A 17,180-nucleotide genomic window follows, 5' to 3' on the forward strand; every position below is an offset into this window, starting at 1 on the left:
GGCAGGGGCATGACCTCTCCAGGATTTTTTGGGTGTCCATGGGTTTAGCACCTTGTACATTGGGTAGGTGACCTGACACTAACCCTGGGCTGATCTTTGGACACTTTCCATGGGGAAAAGGTGACGACTTTGCTGTGCCAAAAGCACCTTAGACTCCCCTGGTGGTGGGCACAGGGAGCAGGATGTTGTCTCCCATGCAGGGTTTCCAGCACACTTGGGGCTTCTGAGGTGCACTTGCAGTGAAGATTTCATCTTCAAATTCTTTTGGAGAAAGAATTCCTGGTCAGCAAAGGGAAACCTGCGAGTGATCCTGCAGGGCTAATTATTTTAGAGTTTGCCGGGTGTCCGTGGATGCACAGCATGACCAAAGCAAACTTTTCTCCTTTATTTTAATCATGGAATCCTAGAATGGTTTGGGATGTCAGGGACCTCAAAGCCCATCTTGCTCCACCCCCTGCCATGGGCAGGGACACCTTCCACTAGACCAGGTTGCTCCAAGCCCATCCAACCTGGCCTTGAACACTTCCATGAATGGGGCAGACACAACTACACTGGCCAGCCTGTGCCTCTGTAGTTTCAGATTTTTGATGATTTTCAGATTTTCTGTGGGGTACTGTGGGATTTGTGGGGTGAGTAAGGAGTGGGGGTCCTCTTGGCTCACTGGGCAGGAGAGGAGAGGGGATTGCAGGAGTCTCCGCAGGTTGGGGTTCAGGCATCATGAGACTGCTGACACCCTACTTTCCCACAGGCAGCCTGAGCTCTCCGGTGAAGAGACAATGAACCCCCCTAGCCCCTTTTTCCGGGGCTCAGAGACCAACTGCAAAAACTGTCATGCAAAGCCTGCCGTGTGGCAGCCCCCATGCTGGGGGGCCACGGCCCTGCATGCTGCTCCTGCCTGGGGCTCCTCCATCATTTTCTTTGCTTGCTTTTGGAGGGGGAGGGAAAGATAATTTAAAACTGTTTTTAAAGCCTCATCCAAAGCCTGGGGGATTTTTTGTTATTATTTGCCCATGAAGTGAGGCTGGGGTTCCTGGTGAGCACCCCCTCGCCCTGGGCTGGGGAGAGTGGGGCTGTTCATCTCTGTGGTCCCAAGTGGGGGTGTCTGCTCTGTTGCAGGGTCATCACGGGGGCCCAGCCCCCTCACCATGGGGGCACAGGACACCCTGCCTGTCGCTGCCGCCTTCACAGAAACAGTCAATGCGTATTTCAAAGGGGCCGACCCCAACAAGTAGGTGCTTACCAATGGGGTCTGGATGTTGATATGGGGGTCTGGGACTGCAACGGCTTGGGGTGCATCCTGAGGGTTTGGGAGGGAGGACAGGAGGTGCTCTGGGCTCAGCACGTGCATGTTGGGGTGTCACTGCACTGCACCAGGTGGGGGTCCAGCATCAGGACACTCCTGCAGTGCCCCATGACCATTGCCCCTGGCGGGCTGTCAGCCTTTGTGCTTCTTCTGCTCACTCTGAGAATGCAACAGTGTCATTACCTGGGGTGGGAACTGGGGGGCTGTCACCACCATCCTTGGTGCAAGCCCTCCCCTCGTGCTTCATTTTGAACCTCCCTTTCCTGACCCTCCGTCTCTGTGTCTGGCACTGCAGGTGTATCGTGAAGATTACAGGGGAGATGGTGCTGTCATTTCCAGCAGGCATCACCCGACACTTTGCCAACAATCCCACTCCGGCGGTGCTCACCTTCCGTGTGCTGAACTACAACAGGCTGGAGCATGTCCTGCCAAACCCCCAGCTCCTCTGCTGGTAAGGACCCACCTTGCCAGCGTCCCAAATGAAGGCGGGTTTCCAGAAAACTAGGGGACTTTATAAAAAAACACAGACCCATGCCAGGTAGAAGAGCACCAGCAGTGAGGAGCCAAGTGCTTTGTTTGTCCTTTGCTCTGCTCATTAAACCTCCTCTTTGCAAAATGAGATGACCTATGGGTTATATTTGCTGTGCCTCCCTGGAGGCAGCTGAGGACAAGCCAGAGATGTGTGGGAGGCAGCCAATATTCCCATAGATGTGGGACTGAGTGCAGTCACTCACAGCTGGTTGCTGCTGTCCCATGTGCTTTGTAGAACAGCTTTCTCCTGCCAAGGCAGGTTCTGTAAAGGGTTAACTCTCTCTGTCTGCAGTGACAGCATGCAGAGTGACACCAACTCGAAGGAGTTCTGGGTCAACATGCCAAATCTGATGACTCACCTAAAGAAGGTATCGGAACAGAAACCGCAAGCCACCTATTACAATGTGGATATGCTCAAATACCAGGTAGGGGTTTTTTGTAAGATAAAACTGTGCCAAAAAAACCTCTGCTGAATTATAGACGTAAAAGCTGGTGTTTCCCTAGTGCAGAGTGTAGCTAATGTGAGGTGGGGGCATGTTATCCCTTTAGTCCCTTCTTGTGGCACTAGATTGTCTGGCTTTGAGCCTAGTACGGAGTTTTGGTGGGAGTACAAGGTATTGCCTCCTCTGAAACCGAATGCGATGAGCGCGGCTGTAAAACGGGACTTCTCCCTTCACCCCTATGGAAACTAAATGTTTTTTCTGTCATTTTGGAAGGTATCTGCCCAGGGTATTCAGTCTACTCCATTAAACCTTGCAGTGAGCTGGCGGTGTGACCCTGCAAGCACTGACCTCCGCATCGACTACAAATACAATACAGAGGCAATGACCACACCGGTAGCTCTAAACAACGTCCAGTTCCTCGTCCCCGTCGATGGAGGAGTAACCAAACTTCAAGCTGTGCTTCCTCCTGCTGTCTGGTAGGGATTGAGCTCCTTCCCTCTCTCTGCTGTGTCCCTGCCTAGAACTGCAGGAGCAGGCTTGATTCAGGAGGGTCTGTGGGTGGGAGCTGGGGGCACACTAGGAACCAAAACCTTCCCTCCTCTTGCAGGAGGAAGGCTGCAACCCCACTGTGATTTATTTTTTCTTGCCATTCCCACAAGAAAATGGTCAGAGATGAATGCATGTGTGTGGGCAGCAGAGCATCAGCCCTTATTTTGTGTTATGGCTGCTTTTTCCGGGGCTCAGAGGGGTGCAGGGCCATCACTGCCATAGGCCCTGGCACAGGTTGCCCAGAGAAGCTGTGGCTGCCTGCCTCATCCCTGGAAGCATCCAAGGCCAGGTTGGACAGGGCTTGGAGAAACCTGATCTTGTGGAAGGTGTCCCTGTCCATGGCAGGGAGTGGAATGAGATGAGCTTTGAGGTCCCTTCCAACCAACCCAGTCTGGGATGCTGTGGTCCTATGGAGATATGCACGGCTGTTGCTCCCATAGGCAGTGGCATGAACATTTCCCGGAGGGCACAGCACTGCCTCTTGCCCATCGCTCACCTGCAACCCAAGGACAGCTTTTTCCTGCTCAGCTCATACAATCATAGAATTATATTGGTTGGAAAAGCCTTCTAAGACTATCAAGTCCAGCCATTAACCCAGCTCTGCCAAACCCAAATCCAAGCTCCCAGAATTGCAGCTCCAGAGAGCAGCACCGGAGCAGGTCGCCCCCACCACCAGCCCACACAGCCTTTAGCAAAATTCAAATGACTTCTTGGCAATTTCTTGTTTCCTACAGAAATGCTCTTCTTCGTTTGTTTTCAGGAACGCTGAACAGCAAAGGATATTGTGGAAGATCCCTGATATCTCTCAGAAGTCAGAAAATGGAGGTAATCCTCAAAATATGCATGTTATTAACTCTGAATCCTTAAATCAGACACTGACCCGTTTATCATGCCGGCACACAAGCCCAGACACACAGATTCCTGCTGGGGCTTGCCAGGGAGAATGCTATTTAAAGCAGAGCTTAGAAAAGCAGGGCTACGTGCCACTGGTGCTGCTTTGCCAAGTGCCTTGGCATCACAGGAGGGTATTAACACACCAGGTTTGGACGTGGTGGTTTGCCAAGTCCTTTTTCCCTTGACCTTCTGTATTTGAAGGCTGAGGCCCCACATTGTGTCCCCATTGAGGTGACCACAGTCTCCCACAAGTGGCTTCTCCATGTGTAACCCACATACTCAGCTGCTCCTTATCGCTGGGGTGTCTGAAAAGTCAAATTCTGCTGAGAGGATGAGAGGAGTTTGCCTCCTGCCCCAGGGATGCTGGAGGGTTGGGGAGCCCCATGAGACTGGGCTTCACCTGCGATGCTTTGGGCATCTCACAGAATCACAGAATATGTGAGTTGGAAGGATCATCAAGTCCAACCCTCAGCCCTGCACAGGATCCCCAAGAGTCACACCAGGTGCCCCAGAGGATCATCCAAATACTCCTTGAGCTCTCTCAGCCTTCGTGCTGTGACCACTGCCCTGGGGAGCCTGTTCAGTGCCCAAGCACCCCCTCGGGGGGAAGAACCTTTTTCTAAGATCCAACTTAAACCTTCCCTGACACAATTTCAGGCCATTCCCTGCTACTGGTCCCCACAGAGCAGAGATCAGTGCCTGCCCCTCCTCTTCCCCTCCCAAGGAAGCTGTAACTGCAATGAGATCCCCCCTCATTCTCTTCTTCTCCAGCTGAACAGACCAAGTGCCCTCAGCCGCTCCTCCCACAACTTCCCCTTAAGGCCCTTCCCCATCTCCGTTGCCCTCCTTTGAACACTCTCTAATAGTTTCATGTATTTCTTATATCATGGGGCCCAATATAAGAAACGTTTTAAGCCATTAGAGAGCTTTGCTGGCAAACCCAGTGCTGGGGTGCTCCGTGTGCCTCTCCAGGCTTGTAAGGGTTTCATGTGGCACTTCCATTGCAGGTGTGGGGTCTCTGCTGGCCCGGTTCCAGCTGTCAGAGGGGCCGAGCAGCCCGGCCCCGCTGGCCGTGCAGTTCACCAGCGAGGGCAGCACCCTGTCCAGCTGCGACATTGAGCTCGTGGGCGCCGGGTACCGCTTCTCCCTCATCAAGAAAAGGTTTGCAGCAGGTAGGTGCCTCGCCAGCGGCTCCTCTCTGCCTGTGCTGGGATGCTGGGAATGCTCCTGCTGTGTATTTGTTGGCTGCTCAAGCCCAGAGCTCCTGCCACAGCTCAGCGTGATGGGGCTGGCTGGGGACAGAGGGGCAACAGCTCCACTGCATGACATAAATCCTGCTGCCACTTATGGGAGCCTGGAATTGCATGGGCTCTTTCCTGCTCGGGTGTTCCTCCATGAAAGGCAAGGTCTGGGATCTGCTGCAGAGAAATACAGGGATTCTTCCATGTATTACATTGCTGCAGAGAAATACAAGGATTTTCCCGTGTGCCCTGTGGGAGCGGGGCGGGTGGAGGTGGGCAACCATCCCTTAGGAACCAGGGCTGCTCCCTCCCCTCAGTTGATTTCTGATCCCATTTCTAGGTAAATACTTGGCTGATAACTGATGGAAGCTTATGCAAGTCTGTGGAAAATACTATGGAAAATACCCAAGGACTGCTGTGTGTGGAACGGGTTTTAACTACAGTTTAAGGAAAATGAACTAAATCCTGCACTTGGGACATTTCTGTTGGAAGTGTCAACAACTTTCAGCATTTTTTTTCCTTGGAAAACACCGTCTTGACCAGTCCTACAGTATTTACTTCTAGATGTAACATTGTTAATGGTTTTAAAATGTAATTATTGTATTTGTAAATTGTACTCATTCCAGTAAGGCTGTATTTTGGCAGTTAGACACTTGAGTTTTAGCATTTTACCATTCATGAAATGGATGTAATTTAAACTGTGGTATATAAATCTAATAGTAGTACTGTTGAATGGCACAATGCTTACAGAGGTAGATTACATTTTGTCAATATATACAATTTAAATACAATACTGGTAGCTGTTATGAAGGGGGTGCCTCATCAAAAGAGAGTTCAGTAGAGCCCACATGCTGATTTACTTTCCCTTCAGTCTTTAGTACGTCTCACAGCGATGAATAAAAGCTTAATCTTCAGGTTTAGCTGGTTTAACTCCAGAGAAATATCGCTGTAAAGGTGGAGGTTCCTAGCACAGTCTCCCAGGAAAAAAATCTACAAGGAGTATTTACTCCAAAGTCCCAACCTGCCCCGTGTTCTCTTACAGCTGCAGATTCCCTGTCAGGAGTCCTGGCAGCATGTAGGTGACCAAAACGTTTCTCTTTACCCCATGTCCATATATTTTGCAGGGATTCAGATAAGGAAATAAGCAGCAAAGAGACTGGGTGGTAAATCTGAGCTCACAGCGCTGTCAGGAAATGTTCCTGCTGTTTTTAAGGATGCGTTTTCCGAGCTGCCTCCAGATTTTTGGTTGCATTTTTACGTTCCTTTGCTCGCTTTTCTGCCTTTTCCCCCATTTTTGAAAGCCCTATGGGTTTAGAAAATGTTTTAAAGACATGCAGCCCCCCAAGGCCTTTCCATTTTACCACTAAGGCAGGAAAGTGTGTATGGACTGGGAAACAACTCCCTGGGGAGCTGCCAAAATACAGTGGGGCAAGAGCCAGCCTTGCTGGCACTGGGAGCAGCTCTCTCCTGGAGATGGGAAAATACATGAAAGTGCTAAACGGGAGGCTGGGGATCAAAAAATTATCCCTCTGTGTTTTTCCTGGGAGCTGGTGTCCTGCTGCTCATCCCTGTGCAGCGTTTGGGATCTTGTTGACGTTGGTCTCATCCTACTTCTGGCAACATGGTGATAGCACTGGTGGCATTAATGGCACAGCATCTGCTGAGATGTGGAGCTTGTTTAATGGGAGAATTTGGCAATATTGGGAAAGAAAAGAAGGGCTCTTTACAAAATTAAACACAGTTGCAGTTCAGATGCACAGAGAAGCTCAGGAGCATCCACTGAACTGGGTGCTGGAGACTTTGGGAATGTGTAAGATGACAAATAGTTCTGATTTTACAGTCACAAATGTTGCCAGGATTAGGCTTGTGCATTTGCATAGGAAAACTTAGACTGAGCATGTTAGGATGTGCTTGATTATTGAGCAGTTTGGATTGATGTAGAAAAACAGAGAGCGGTGCCCATCTGAAAAAAAATAAGGAAATTTGGAGATATTTCAGGTCTGAGGTGACTTCCAGGCTGTGATTTGTAAGATTGAGGGGTGAGCTGTGTGTGTGCATTCACAAAAGGCAGCAACAGGGAAGATAAAGCACAATTTGGTTCTGCAACTTCCCACATCTTGGCAGATTTTGGAAGTACACTCAGCAGTGCTCCTGGATGGAGTGTCCCACTCCATTAATGATTTTCCCCCTGAACTGGAAATATGTATAAAGTGTGTAACCCACCCCTTTCTGACACAGGAATACAGGGCAAACCCTAAGAATCACATCACTTCATGCTGTGTACAACTGTTACAAACTCATTCTTCCAAAAGAGATCTATGGCATAGGCCCAAAAATAAGGGGTTTATTGTGTAAATATTCCCAGAACATAGAGATTTTACTTTATATTTCATTCGAGAGACAAGGTGTTTACATAGCATTGGGTTTTTGAATGCTTTTTAAACAGAAAAACCCATAACCCAAAGCTTCCAAGCTCATCCCATTTGTGCTGTGGCACAAAATGGAGTCACTTTTTTGGGATGCAGCTCCTGTGGCCTAGGTAGAGAGACGGGACAGTTCTGTGCACTTTCTGGGGTGAATTGGCTGGCAGGGCTGTGTCCAATGTGCCATCACACTTCCAGCCCCACAGGGATACGGTTTCCCCTCCAGCCATGGGCAGGTGACACCAAACCCACAACACCGGGACCAAAACCAGCAGTTTGGGACAGAGGACAGGTTCCCTCCATACTGCTTTGGCCAGGTTTTTTGCATAGTGCTTTAGCAGAGTGCCACAGGGATGCTGGTTTTGCTGGGCGTTTGTCTTGCACGTACGAATGTGGCGCCCCAGTGTTACCCCATGCGGGGAACACAACTGTTGTTCCCGAGTCCAAAGTGCAGGAGCCTGGTCTTCCTGCCTGGCTTTGAGAAGGTCTCAGCAGAAAAAGGTTATGGGCAGCAGCTTAGGTTGGTCTGAGTGTTTAATGTAGAGCATCAAATAGGAGCATGTATAGGGATGTATATCGCTCACAGCCAAGAATTACTTCCCAATATCCCATCTAACCCTACCGACAGTGGGAAGCCATTCCCCCTTGTCCTATCACTCCAAGCCCTTGCCCCAAGTCCCTCTCCAAGTCCCCTTCCAGTGCCCCTTTAGGCACTGGAAGGGCTCTAAGATTTCCCTGGAGCCTTTTCTTCTCCAGGATGAATACCCCCAGCTTTCTCAGCCTGTCTCCAGAGCAGAGGAGCTCCAGCCCTGGGAGCAATCCTAGCGGGAAGCACCACTGCTCTGTTTCCCAGCATGTGGTCCAGCAGGTCTTTTGCCAAGTCAGACTGAGGCTGGAAAGGGGGCTTAGCCCTCTGGCACTGCCCAGCTCTAGCACTCCTGAGCTCAGCAGCACTCTGATCTATCTGAGTGAAAAAAAGGACAAATAAAGGAGGCATTAAATAAAAATATATGGATGCATGCATAGAAAGGCTTTAGCTCAGTTACTCCCACGGACCCTTCCCTTTAGACTGTGTCTCAGCAACCTCTCCCAGAGGAATTTTCCCCTGGGAATTTCAGCAGCCCACACCTGCAGAGTCAAAGTTCCTCTGATGGAGCAGGAGGGTTTTCCCCCACAGACACCCGAAGACTTGGGTTTTTAGATGTCAAGAGCAGGAAGTAAATTTTTTTGGTAATTTTTCTCCTGTTTGTCGTAAGCAGTCAGGATTCTCAGTCAGCTTATGGTGCTCCTCACAGGAGACCTTTCAGACCAATTTTCTACTTTAACAGTATTTCTTAATAACTATGAAATCACTCACTAGTATGAAATACTACCAAATAATGAGCTTTTCATTTGGTGCCTGCATTTGGTGCCTCTTAAATATCGCTCTCCTGTTCAATAATTCTTGTTTTTTCTGTCATTCAGGATTTCATTTAAATTACTTTGCCTTTGATCTGCCCTTTCAGGTTTTATCTATTAAAAGTTTTTTAAAACATAGATGGGAAAAACCTAGAAATTTCTGTTGGAATGTTATCCTGTTTTAGCCAGGCAGGAAGAGGATGGAGAGGGAAGGCTGCAGCCACCCAAGATTCCTCTAGCACAAGTATCACATAAAGAGTTACCACTTCCCTTTCTCCCAGCAGAGGCATTTTAAAAGACTGGAGTGCACTGAGAAGATTTTTAAAAGACTTAAGAAGGAATCAAACATCTTTTACTAAAAACATTCAGACCTCATCCTTGGCTACCAATCTCTGTCAGCAATTGTTTCCGGGCCCACTGGGCACCTGGGGCAGTTTTGGGTCACAGAGGAATCCTGCTCCATTCCACCTTTTTTTTTGACATACAGCCCATGGATCTGTTACCCAAACACCCAACATCTTAAAAAAACCTCACATCCATACACTAAGTATGGAGTGGTTTTCCCCCTACTCTTCTGTTGGTTCTATGTGAAAACATCTTGGTTAAAGCACTTAATTTTGAAGCTTGACATATTTTATATGTAACATCATGTCATACTTTCCTGATAAGAAATTACTGCCTCAAAGATTTCATTTCATAGCCAGAATTCTTCTGTTCTTCTTTTTCTCACCATTTCCCAAGGAAAGTAATCCTTGCAGAGCTGGGGAGGTTTTATGATAATCAGGATTTTAGTTCTTATTTCAATCAGGATTTTAATTCTTATTTCACTGCAAGGCTAGAAAAAGATTTGCAGGAATACACCCTGCTCCTGCCTTCCCTTTCCCTTTAGGAGGGATGATGCTGCTGGCAATGGTTCTTGAAACCATGAGCGTTAAAGTGGTGATGCTCTTCCAAGGTTTTCAGACAAGCAGGACTCTGCAACAGGCCATGCAGGATGTGGTGAAACACAAGAGGTTTTAGTGAGGTATTTGGGATATCTTGTTCCTCCATTAGAAATCCCACTCTTTCTGGGTACAGCCGTCCTGCTGTCAGGTTTCTCATCCACACAGGGATGGGCTTTTCCGCTCCAAAATGCTTTAAGGTTGATGAAATCACCTGGTTGCTTGGATTATATAAAACATGTGGAGATGTTCGTTGTGGTGAGCTAGGAATCCCATTGGGATGTGTTGTGAAGCTCCTCTCCTGCAGCCAGGGCTGGTGGGTGGAGGGCATGGAATGCAGGAGAACCTCACCAGGACACCCCAGCAGTGAATCAGATTTCCCCAGGTATCACCCTGTATCATTTTATTAACTCCCTCATGTATAAAATGTTTATAAATATTTGTGGATTAAGATACACAGGTCTATTTTTAAGATTTAAGTTAAATAAGTTAATGAATGGCTGGCCTTTTTTGCCTAAACGTGCAATGAGATGTATTATACCTTTAGTCTATGATGGCCTAGGTACTGCTTAGTCTGTGATGAAAACTTTGCTGCTTTCCTACTGTTCTCAGAGAAAAAAAAAAACTGTAAAAGACGTACAGGTTTGTTGCACAGGGACTACTGCAGCGAAGCTTTGTATTTGACCACTGGTAATATGAATGTGTTGTATTGACTTGTTGAAGATAATCATGAAACAACATATTTTAAATGTTACTTGCCTTATAGATTAGAGTACAACTATGTGGATATCATTTTTGTAAATACTGTTTTTTATAAATGTCTCTCCTCCATTCTCCCTGTCACCCATTTCACCGAATCTCGAATATGCAATTATTTACCACGCATAACGTTGCGACAGATAAATCCCCATGTCAGAACAAAGTTTATTAATTCTATACATAAGATCCACATTAAATACCCAATTGAGTTGCAATTTAAATGTGATTATTATTTTTTCCTTGAAAATAAACAAAACCAGTAAAACAATACTTTTTCTGAGTGAGCTTTGCTTCCATAAGCAAGAGAAGCCAGAGGAGATGGGCAGAGGTATCGGGGGCTGGACCAAAAAAGGGTCCCTTACCCAGAAAAAATCATCTCTGGCCCAAAACCTGTCATCGCTGCTGGAGTTATGCACAGTGTCCCACATGGGGACGGGTCAGGGTTGGCATGTGGGGACATTGGGAATCCACAGGGACCACGGGGACGGATGGAGCTCGAGAGGACCCATGGAGGCCATGAGCATATGTCAGGACTGTAGGGACATGTGGGGTCTATGTGGATCCACAGGGGTCATAGGAATCTGTGAGGGCTATAGGAACCCATGGGGACCCACAGGGGGACCATAGGGACGTTTGGGGGAGGCTGTGTGGACCTGTGGGGGCCACAGGGACCTGGGACTTTTAGGTGTACGTGGGAACCTGTGGATACTGTGGGGACCTTGGGGGAGTCTGTGGGAACATGTGGAAGTCGTGGGGACATGTGGAAGTTGTGAGGACATGCAGGGACCTGTGGACTCTGGGGACCTGTGGGGGCTGTGAGGGAATACAGCGACCTGTGGAAGCCATGGGGACCTGAGGGGGCTGCGGGGACATGCAAGGACCTGTGGAGACTGTGGGAGCCATGGGAAACCTGTGGGGGATGTAAGGGGACACCAGGACCTGTGAAAGCCATGGGGACCTAGGGGGCTGTAAGTGCACACAGGGACCTATGGAAGCTGTGGTGACTTGTGCTAGCCATGGGCACCTGTGGGAGGTTATAGGGACTGGTGGAAGCTATGGGGACCCAGGGCAGCCGTAGGAATACATAGTCCCCCGGGAGGCTGTGAGCACGCAGGCGGAGGCCGGGAACGCAGGGGCCGGGAACGCGGAGGGCGACCTCCCCCTCCCGGTGGCCGCCGCCCGGCACTGGCCGCCGCCCTTCCGCCTCCCTCCGCCGAGGGGGTGGAGGAGCGCTGAGGGGATGGATGGCGGTGCGGCCTTGAGCGACCCCCGCTCGGGTGGGTCTGGGTACGACTGCACCTCCAAACCGCCTTCCGCCCGGCAGCTTTTTCCTCATAAGCCCGAGCTTTGCCTCACAGGTCCTTCCAAGCGCTTCCCGGGGGCAGCAGTGGATGAGATCCTGAGGGATGTGGTGGAGAGTTACTTGAGGGAGCAGCGCTACGAGCCGGCGCAGTGCAGGGAGGTGGCGAAGGACATCGCTGAGGTAGGAGGGAGCAGGTGGATATTCTGCCCTCATGGTTCGATGGGGTGTGAGGGAGGTGGCTGCTGGGGAGCTCCCCAGATATCCCCCAAAATACCTATTAAGTGTGAAATAAAGGGTGGAGGAGGGTTGCTCTGAGGAGGGTGCACGTGGATACGAGTTAATAGAATGGTTTGGGTTAGAAGGGACCTTAAAGCTCATCTTGTTCCACTCCCTGCCATGGGCAGGGACACCTTCCACCAGACTAGGCTGCTCCAAGCCCTGTCCAACCTGGCCTTGGACACTTCCAGGGACGGGGCAGCCACAGCTTCTCTGGGCAACCTGTGCCAGGGCCCCACCACCCTCACAGGGAAGGATTCCTTCCCAATATCCAGTCTAACCCCATCCTCTGTCAGTTTAATACTATTTCCCCTTGTCCTGCCCTGCTAAACGTCTGTCTCCATCTTTGAACACATGGACTCAACTTGTTTTTCTCTTGCAGATGGTTAAAGCGCGGGTGAAAGACCTTGTGATCCCACGGTACAAGATTGTGGTGGTGACACACATTGGGCAGCTGGATGAGCAGAGCATGCAGATTGGGAGCAGGTGCCTGTGGGATCCTGTGAGCGACACGTTTTCATCGTATGTGTTCAAGAACACTTCCCTGTTTGCTGTTGCAAATGTCTATGGTGTGTATTTTGAATAGGGAGGTAGTTGAGCTTAACAGCAGAAGAAATGGAAGTTCAGCCTAACTCTTCCTGTTTCTGTTGTTGAAAACATTTGTGAAGGACCAAAGTGCTCTCACCTGTTTTGAAATGTGGCTACTATGAGCCTTTGGGTAAATGTAATTAACTGTTTCCCAGAGCTTTCTCTGGGAAGTGGTTCTCTCTGACACACTGTTTTGCACCTAATTCTTGCTACTTTCAGAACTTTTCCTGCAGGGAAAATAATATTTTAAGAATATTCCCTATAATGTTTTTATCTCCCTGAATTTGCCTTCATTCCATGATCCCCGAGCAGAAACCACAGAGGGTTTTTTGGAGAGTAAAACAAGAGCATTTTAAGACAATCTCTGTTAATGATGTTTGCAGGCATTTAGTGCATGCCAGGCCTGAGCACAGAAAAGGTGGCTGAGAGAAGGTAGCTAGTTCTGCTTGAATCATAGAATCCCAGACTGCTTTGGGTTGGAAGGGATCTTAAAGCTCATCCAGTCCCACCCCCTGCCATGGGCAGGGACACCTTCCACTAGACCAGGTTGCCCCAAGCCCCATCCAACTTGGCCTTGGACACTTCCAGGGAGGGGTAGCCACAGCTTCTCTGGGCAGCCTATGCCAGGGCCTCACCACCCTCACGAGAAAGAATTTCTTCCCAATTTCCAATCTAACCCTGCCATCTTTCAGTTTGCTACCATTCCCCCTTGTCCTGCCACTCCATGGCCTTGTCAGTCCCTCTCCATCTAGGAAGAAGAAGACCAGTGAAATAAAGTGAAAATTGTCTTTAAATGATACTATGTTTAGAGTATATAAATCTGACATATCTGGGCCCTTCTAGTGAAAGTGCTTGAATCGAGAATACTGAATTTCAGCTGTGGTTCTCAGCCAATACCTGCCCTTAGATAAGAGATGCAGTACAGCCCTCAGCTCAGAAGTGTGTTTTCAGTCTCCCTGGGTGCAAATTAACTGTCTGTTGAATTGGACTTAAGGGAAATGTTATTGAAAGCAGCTGGATTAGGAGATAAACTGTGGGTTTATGCCCATCCAGTTTAGAGGCTGGGGCTGATGGTCCCAGGTCTCTCCCAGTGCAGCCTTTCCCCACTGGTTGGGGTCTGGCTGACCTTGTAGTGTGACAGAGCTTCCTGTGCCTTCCTCTGATTCTGAAACCAGACTTTTTGCTTCTCCTGTTTCCCAGCTGAAACCTGCTGTTGGATTTTCCTGAGTAAGAGAACAAACCTATCATAAATTGCTTATTTTATTACATTTTACATGCAAAGCTGAAACTAGAAGAGTAGTTAGTTAGAAAGAAATATTTGTACTCATGAATGAGTTTAACTAAACCTCTTGTAAACCCTGTGAAACCCAGTCAACCTGAACTGTTACTGCAACCACTTGCTAGTGTGCACTATGACATTTAACACTCAAAAGGGTAAAGCTACAATTAAAGAACACAACTAATTGTGGTTTATGTCATGATTATTTTAATCCATGGAAGCTGTGATATTGAGCCTCAGCAGCCCCGTTTCAGCACAGGGAGCTGATCTCCCTCCTGCTGCAGCCCACGTTGCAGCAGGATGTGGTGAGCAGCTTGGCTGCCTCACGCTTGCTTAGCACAGACATTTTGCTGATGTGCAAGTCTTGCTCTGGCTTGGACTTGACCTCGTGGGTTTCTTCGCGGTCGGTCCCCAGTCTCTGGTCTGTGTAGGTTGAGGAGTCGGCGTCACCGCTGTGTGGGAAAGGCTGGGGGTTTTCACTCTCTGGGGCATAAAAATTAGAAGCTAAGAGTTAGAAGTCACGGAAAGATGAGTAATTTAAGTATTTATCTTTACTAGAAAGACACACCAACCTACAGCCGGGGAGGGAAACACTCCATGTTTCTGATGTGAGCAACCAACATGTACCAGATCACTGACTTGCTCACAGTCTGAGCAATGTGTTTAAAAACCCAGTAATTCATGGATTTATATTTAAGAGTATTCTTTGTTGCCTTGTCAGTCTTACACTGATATATTTGCTTCCAAGGGAAAAACTGGTTAGATGTGTAAATGGCACTTGACTGGCACATTAACTTGGGCCTGCCTGTGGGATTCCTGATATGCAAGTTTTGCATTAAGGCATCACCTACCCCACAATTTCATAGTCCTGGGTGTTCCCACTTCAATTACACTAGCATTTCAGCTGCATTTCAAACACTTTTGGACATCTGGGCACTGCCTTCTGGAGTTTGTAAAGGTGGAGTAGTTCTTGCTTAGTGTAGCACCAGACTCTCACGGAGGGTGTTGTGGGTGGCATTTCTTTTTGTATTTGTTTAGAGCTGCTGCTATAAGAAGTTTTCCAAAAATGCAGGTGTGGGAAGTGCAGAAAGTCTCTATTCCTGTCATCTGCTTCAGTTATTTTCTTATTTTCTATTTATTTTAATCTGTCAGAGTGCAAATTCCTAGCAGCGCATGTAATGGCTGAATTTTCTTGCTATCCAAAAATGTGCTAACGAGTATAGATATACACAACAGCTTGTGAAGATACTTAAATTGCAGAGTAAATATTCAACATGCTTTATTTATAATATTCTTAAGTTGTGATAAAGTTTCTGGTTTCCAGTGGGGAAAGTGCAGGCAGCAGTAAGACACTTGCATTGCCTGCAGCAAAGCTCACCGCTGGCACTTGAAACGAGATGGCAGAAAGATTTTCAATGATAGCCTTGGTTTTACTCCTGTTCCTCAGGTGGACTTGAAAAATCTTGAGCTAAATGTTTGGTTTTTTTAGCAAAATAGCACAGGGAGCTAAGCTAGGCAAGCTGGAAGGAGAGAGAACATGTGGAGCTGCAGTGCTTCACTTACTGTCTCCCAGCACAGCCCATGCTGCTGGTGCTGAAGCTATTGAGGGGAACAGTGGGAGTGGAGGGCTCCTGAGGCACAGCCTGCAGGGACTGTGCTGCTTCTGAGTCCCCTTGGAGCTGGATGCACTGGGGATGAGCCTGTGATGCTTCAATTGGTACTTACCCAAGAGATAGCGATGATCAGTCAGATGCCTCTTCCAGCGTGAGCCGCCACAGGTGAACACGACAGCTCTGACAAAGTCTCTCCCACAGAGCCTCACAGTGTTTCCTTCCCCTTGTCCTCCCTGTGCCACGATCAGGAGAGTTAGACAGGCCAGTGCCAGCGCTGTGCCCCTCATGGTGCTGAGGGTTCTTCGTGCCTGGTGTGGGCAGGGCAGGAGGGACCAGCCACGCCGAGTGCGGAGCTCTGCTGGAACCTTCCCATTTATACCCACAGCCCGTGCGCTCCACTGGGTAATGGCCCATTCTGGGGGTGACTTCATGTTTGCTAAAAACATGTTAATCACTTGTTTCCGGTCATGTTTGAAGTGCTTTGGGATCTTGGTCAAGTATTAAACACTTCTTAAGGCTCCGTAACTGGTTTACTAGGAACACGTGAGGTATAACATGTTTATGGGGTACGGGCTCAGGTGGATGCTGTTAATGTGTGTTCTGCAAGAGCAAAAGGGTGTTTATGACATGATCTGTAGGTAATGGGTTCTATGTCTGTTCCCCACACAGGTGTGCTGAGCAGCCTGTTACCCAGTTCTGCCTGTTATCACAGTTTAAGCAAGGGGGTCTTTCAGTGTTAGTGATCCCAAAGAAAAAGGGAGTTAACTCCTTCCATGATGTCTGCAGTTGTGCACCTCTTCATTCCCTGCCTTATTCACAAGCCAAGCTGGTGACTGAGGATGACTGGGAGGAAAAACCTGCCAGTTCCAGGCCTCCATGAGAAAATCAGGTATTGAGGGGGTTTGGGGGCTGTGAGGCCTGTAGTTGTGGCCCTTGTCCAAAAAGGCATAGAAAAGAGGGGGAGATGGCACTGAAGAAAGCACAGAATAGCTACAGGTCAGCATCCTGGCCATCCTTTGATTTTTGGTAACACCTGAAAGACAGAAGTGGGTCCACTAAAGCAGTGTGGAGCTGCTCTGGAACCAGATATCAGTAAATTGGTTATAAACACAGCCCCTTCCTAATGCTTGGGATGTTGTTGGCTGCAGTTGCTGTAAGCTTCTATAAAAAATTCTTGCAATAAAATGCCTGAAGGAGAAAATCTATCAAATACAAGGTTTGAAATTCCATGTTTAACAAAAATTACAGGAGGAACCTTGAAGATCTTGAGCCCTTCCTAACACCACAAGGGTTTTCCAGCACCATAATGTTACAGTTAATTAGCTTTCACTGTGTGCAGGGTGGGTTAGGATGTGTTACAGCCTTGATAGAAAGCTTGTTTTGTAGCTGCAGCATTGGTAAGCAAACAGATGATGGAAAATACATGGTGTATTTTGTTCAGATTTGTAATAATGATTAACACATGATTCATCTTAATGGGTGTCTGTCTTTGAAGTGCACAAAGATTTATTTTATGTCGGGTAAGTTTGCATGTTCCCTGTTGGATGTGCAGCACATAGAAATGAATGTTAATGCGTCACAAATGATCCTTAACTTCAGTGATGTGTTAAATGTTGGATGTTTATTGTCAGGGCAATCA

At 48.2% G+C, this 17,180-nt stretch overlaps 3 protein-coding genes across 3 annotated transcripts in view; 2 read left to right on the forward strand and 1 right to left on the reverse strand.

Annotated features, from left to right (window-relative positions):
* The window catches only part of SGIP1 (SH3GL interacting endocytic adaptor 1), a 54,647-nt gene extending 43,897 nt beyond the window's left edge, over positions 1-10,750 (forward strand). The window contains exons 19-25 of the mRNA XM_051798707.1: positions 1,117-1,228; positions 1,599-1,754; positions 2,127-2,259; positions 2,551-2,753; positions 3,587-3,651; positions 4,728-4,892; positions 5,302-10,750. Of these exons, the coding sequence (XP_051654667.1) occupies positions 1,117-1,228; positions 1,599-1,754; positions 2,127-2,259; positions 2,551-2,753; positions 3,587-3,651; positions 4,728-4,892; positions 5,302-5,324 (857 nt within the window). The 3' untranslated portion in view covers positions 5,325-10,750. The remainder of the gene's footprint in view (positions 1-1,116; positions 1,229-1,598; positions 1,755-2,126; positions 2,260-2,550; positions 2,754-3,586; positions 3,652-4,727; positions 4,893-5,301) is intronic.
* Positions 10,751-11,637: 887 nt separating this feature from the next.
* On the forward strand, positions 11,638-14,139 carry DYNLT5 (dynein light chain Tctex-type family member 5). The gene is made up of 3 exons (XM_051798662.1): positions 11,638-11,759; positions 11,841-11,965; positions 12,444-14,139. Exons 1-3 carry the CDS (start codon positions 11,723-11,725, stop codon positions 12,645-12,647), a joined length of 366 nt encoding a protein of 121 aa, XP_051654622.1. The 5' UTR covers positions 11,638-11,722; the 3' UTR covers positions 12,648-14,139.
* A 39-nt stretch (positions 14,140-14,178) lies between these two features.
* On the reverse strand, positions 14,179-16,069 carry INSL5 (insulin like 5). Its single transcript, XM_051798651.1, is given in 3 exon segments — positions 14,179-14,411; positions 15,654-15,840; positions 15,842-16,069. Coding segments are annotated over 3 exon segments (534 nt in total). The 5' UTR covers positions 15,956-16,069.
* Positions 16,070-17,180: the final 1,111 nt, after the last annotated feature.

This window comes from Manacus candei, unplaced genomic scaffold (assembly GCF_025592945.1).
Source record: "Manacus candei isolate 608988 ecotype Guabito, Panama unplaced genomic scaffold, ASM2559294v1 h1tg000005l, whole genome shotgun sequence".
NCBI classification, from domain to species: Eukaryota; Metazoa; Chordata; class Aves; order Passeriformes; family Pipridae; genus Manacus; species Manacus candei.

Bases quoted from the DNA above. Each gene is read 5' to 3' on its own strand.
- DYNLT5 (XM_051798662.1), top strand. From the start codon at position 11,723: ATGGATGGCGGTGCGGCCTTGAGCGACCCCCGCTCGG. The intron at 11,760-11,840 runs GTGGGTCTGGGT...TTTGCCTCACAG, and splicing joins CTTGAGCGACCCCCGCTCGG to GTCCTTCCAAGCGCTTCCCG. The intron at 11,966-12,443 runs GTAGGAGGGAGC...TTTCTCTTGCAG, and splicing joins TGGCGAAGGACATCGCTGAG to ATGGTTAAAGCGCGGGTGAA.